A 3,442-nucleotide genomic window follows, 5' to 3' on the forward strand; every position below is an offset into this window, starting at 1 on the left:
TTAGGCGGGACGATATCATACAGAAATATATATAAACCAAAATCATAGTACAATATGAGTACGATATCCGCTGCATATCTATGATATTTCTTTCCCTTTTGAACCCAAAATATAAAAACACGAAGAATTCCTTTACCACTCCACAATGGAATGAAAAGAAGATATTAAAGATGGATGGACAGAGACTTGGGATTCCTAAGTAATTTATTCTATTTACCTTGTTAATACTGATCGAACTTGTCGAATTCTTGAAGCATTTGAAAAATGGTGACGTTCTGAGTTGGTATAGCAGGAAGAGAAGCCATTCTTGCCAAATTAGGTGCTATAACACGGTGGTCCGGACGGGTAAGAGTATGATGCCTCTTACGCACTGCTCGGACTTGGGGTTCTGCGGCCACCACGAAAATGCCTTGTTTGTTCATTACTGCTGGTAGGGGTAGGTCGTCTGCTCTCTTCTCCAAGCTCTCCTCATGCGCCCTTCCATTCTTCAAGATATAGCATATATTTATTATGTCAGAATGCATGCATCTACATGAGTTCTTTCTTCTAGCAAGAGTTAAGACTATTTTTACCTTGATAACAGAAGAGGTTGGCATTGGACATTTGACGGGACGATCTTCATCCTGTGGTTCCATTGGGTGTTCCACTGGCCAGAATTCGACATCAAATTCAACTGGATGATGATGATGTTGTAAATCCATATAGCCACCCCTGGCTCTAGTCTCTCCGCTCTCAATTATTAATGGAACTCCATGACTTTCATTCTTTTCCTAGGAAAATGAAATATGAACCAACTTTGATTAGCATTGATGATATAGCTATATGTGCTCAATAAAGTAAACATATCCAGAAAAATATTAACCACAAGAACGACATATAGGTGATGAAATCAACTGTCAATTACTGGTTAAGCATGAAAAGATGAGAGCAATTAAGGTACTTACAAAATCATCCTCCCCACATGACAAACCCATAAGAAACGTTCATATGCTCATGCCAGAGGCACAAAAAATGTAGCTTTGAGTGTGTGGGTTTTAGAGAGAGAATGTAAAGATAAAAGAAAGAAAAGGAAAAGTAGCATGAAAAGGAGGAGTACCGAGGGAAGAGAGGTGGCATTGGCAATGTGGGATCTCATACACAGTGAAAGTCGAAGAAAGATTCCCACCATTCCCTACTTTTCTTGATTTTGTTTCTTGTTTATTTACCTCTTTTTCTTCCTTTATTGGGTCCCTATATGGCTATATCTCTGTCTCTCTCTCCATGAACGAGAGACAGAGCTTTCTTGCTTTTAAGAACAGTGGCAGTTTTGGTTGAAAATCTTACAATCTGCCACTTTGTTGCTTTTCTTGGTTTCGCAGAAGATGAAAAACACAAATTAAACATACATACATGAGCTGTGATATCTTGAGCCAATATATAGATGCTCATTGTAAGAAATTACATCAACTTGCAAAAAAACAAAAGCTAACAGAGCGGAAAGCACGAGATAGCACCTTGCCTTGATTCAGACACTCTTACTAGACGTTTGTTTCTTCCATTGTAATGAGCATCATATGCTGTAAAAGTAGGCAAGTTGTATGCATATGCAATGCTTTAGCCCTTTCTCTGTGTTGTTTTATATTCTCTTCTCTAACTAAAAAACGGTTTGGTGGCGACCAATTTTATTAAATTCTTCCGGCAAGGTCTGATCACAAATTGAAAACGTTAATTCAAGTTAATCTAGATTTTTAAAAAAAGATCAAAAGTATTAATAAAAAAAATTCAAAGAAAAAAGTTAAAGTTTTTTACCAGGTTGCGAGTTAATTCAAGATTTTTATGAAACACGAACTAGTTTAGGTTCCGGATTGATCCACTAATTATGGTGGGGGGAGTGAATGGTCTATCCCTGTGCCATCTTCTGTTAGCTAATTGGCTTGTTTATTGCCTGTAAGTTGTAATATTCCGTCGTTTGATTCTCGTGTGGATGCCATAAGACGAAAATAGTAATTAGAAAGACCCCAAACAAGAAGTACCGATTCGATGTCAAGGCATATTCTTGTGCAGCATTGCACAAAAGGAATGAAGATTGGGATTGTCGACGCATGCAATACTCTTATTAATCTGTCACCCAGCTCCAAATTGTTTTGTGCGAAGGGAATCAGGCAGCTGACCACCAAGCCACGTTAGCTACTTTGAAGGAGGTGCCTCTTTTGATCTGGAAATCCCTAGAACACGACGCCGATACTAACATTGGACTGATCCGCACACTCGAACTTAGGCCCAAATCTGATAGATACTCCTTTAATTAATGGACGTCTTCTCAATTTCATGAAAATGTAAATAATAGAAATATTTACAACTCGAGTGAAAGCATATAATATTTTGATGATAATATCAACCAAAGTGAAACTTGAACAATTTATTTAGTGTCGCTAATAAGTGCATTTCTTTGTAATTACTAATTGTTTTTAGGATATTTCCCTTGTGATTAGTTTGACTTAATTAATTTTATTATTTGGCGTGTTTCATTTTAGTTTCTTAATATTTAATATGATGTCAAGGTGAGTGTGAGCATAATTTACCGTTGTGATCCAGGAGAAAAAATAAATAAAAAATTAGAGTGAAAAATAAAAAATTTGGAGAGTTACAGGAAGCGTGGTAAGGAAAGAGAAAAGGAAAAGGAGGAGCTGATTTCTTCTTTTTTTTTAAATAATAATAAAGAAATTATGAAAAAATCCATAAGAATTAAAAAAAAATAAAGGAGAATGAGCCCGCCCTGTTTAGCTAGTAATTCTGTACCAATGGACAAAAAGAGAGAGTGAGAAAAAATATAACTTGCCTTGAATTGAATATATATATATATATATATATCGAATTGAAGGGGTAGGCTCTCCTAGTTGGCACTGTTGGTGGGAGGAACCACTGGTGGTGGCTTTGAAACACTCAGAGGGGATAAAACACAAAGTTTTATTTCAAGAACAAAAGCTTACAAACACAAAATAAACTTACAACAAGCTTAACAATACACACCCTCTCTTTCTCTCTAGTGTTTCTCTCTATTCTCTCTACTCTCCCACACCTAATAGCATAAGCTCAGCTTGCTATTTATACACGAATTCAAAACAAGAAAATTCAACCTTCAAGTGTGAAGGCGGCTGCGGACGGTGGTGTGAAGGCGGCTGGCGGCTGGTCGGTGGCGGCTGGTCGGTGGCGGCTGGTGGTTGCCTTCCTTGACCATCTAGATTGAGTTTAATATTCAACAAATCTCCCCTTTAAACTCAATCGAGAGATATCATGCCAAGCATGAACTTTAATCGGATAAATACTTCTCTCTTCAAAGGCTTTGTGAAGATGTCTGCAACTTGATCGTTTGTGTTGCAAGATATTAGTTGGACTTCTTCATTCTTCACATGTTCCCGAATAAAGTGATGACGTGTATCAATGTGTTTGCTCCTCTCATGAT

At 37.2% G+C, this 3,442-nt stretch overlaps 1 protein-coding gene across 2 annotated transcripts; it reads right to left on the reverse strand.

The window, feature by feature from the left end:
• LOC133697991 (uncharacterized) lies at positions 1-1,347 on the reverse strand. 2 transcript variants are annotated; one of them, XM_062120839.1, is made up of 3 exons: positions 1,097-1,347; positions 573-770; positions 1-485 (listed from the first exon to the last, which is right to left on the reverse strand). In XM_062120839.1, the coding sequence occupies exons 1-3, from the start codon at positions 1,166-1,168 to the stop codon at positions 222-224; spliced, it is 534 nt and encodes a 177-aa protein (XP_061976823.1). In that variant the 5' UTR covers positions 1,169-1,347; the 3' UTR covers positions 1-221. The 2 variants fall into 2 exon arrangements, with proteins under 2 accessions (XP_061976823.1, XP_061976824.1); XM_062120840.1 differs by lacking the exon at positions 1,097-1,347 and adding an exon at positions 945-1,084.
• Positions 1,348-3,442: the final 2,095 nt, after the last annotated feature.

This window comes from Populus nigra, chromosome 6 (assembly GCF_951802175.1).
Source record: "Populus nigra chromosome 6, ddPopNigr1.1, whole genome shotgun sequence".
In the NCBI taxonomy this organism is placed as follows: domain Eukaryota; kingdom Viridiplantae; phylum Streptophyta; class Magnoliopsida; order Malpighiales; family Salicaceae; genus Populus; species Populus nigra.

Coding starts and splice junctions, on each gene's coding strand:
- LOC133697991 (XM_062120839.1), bottom strand. CDS start 1,168: ATGGTGGGAATCTTTCTTCGACTTTCACTGTGTATGAGATCCCACATT. Junction 771..1,096: donor ATGCCACCTCTCTTCCCTCG/GTACTCCTCCTT, acceptor TCATTTTCCTAG/GAAAAGAATGAAAGTCATGG. Junction 486..572: donor CAACCTCTTCTGTTATCAAG/GTAAAAATAGTC, acceptor TATATCTTGAAG/AATGGAAGGGCGCATGAGGA.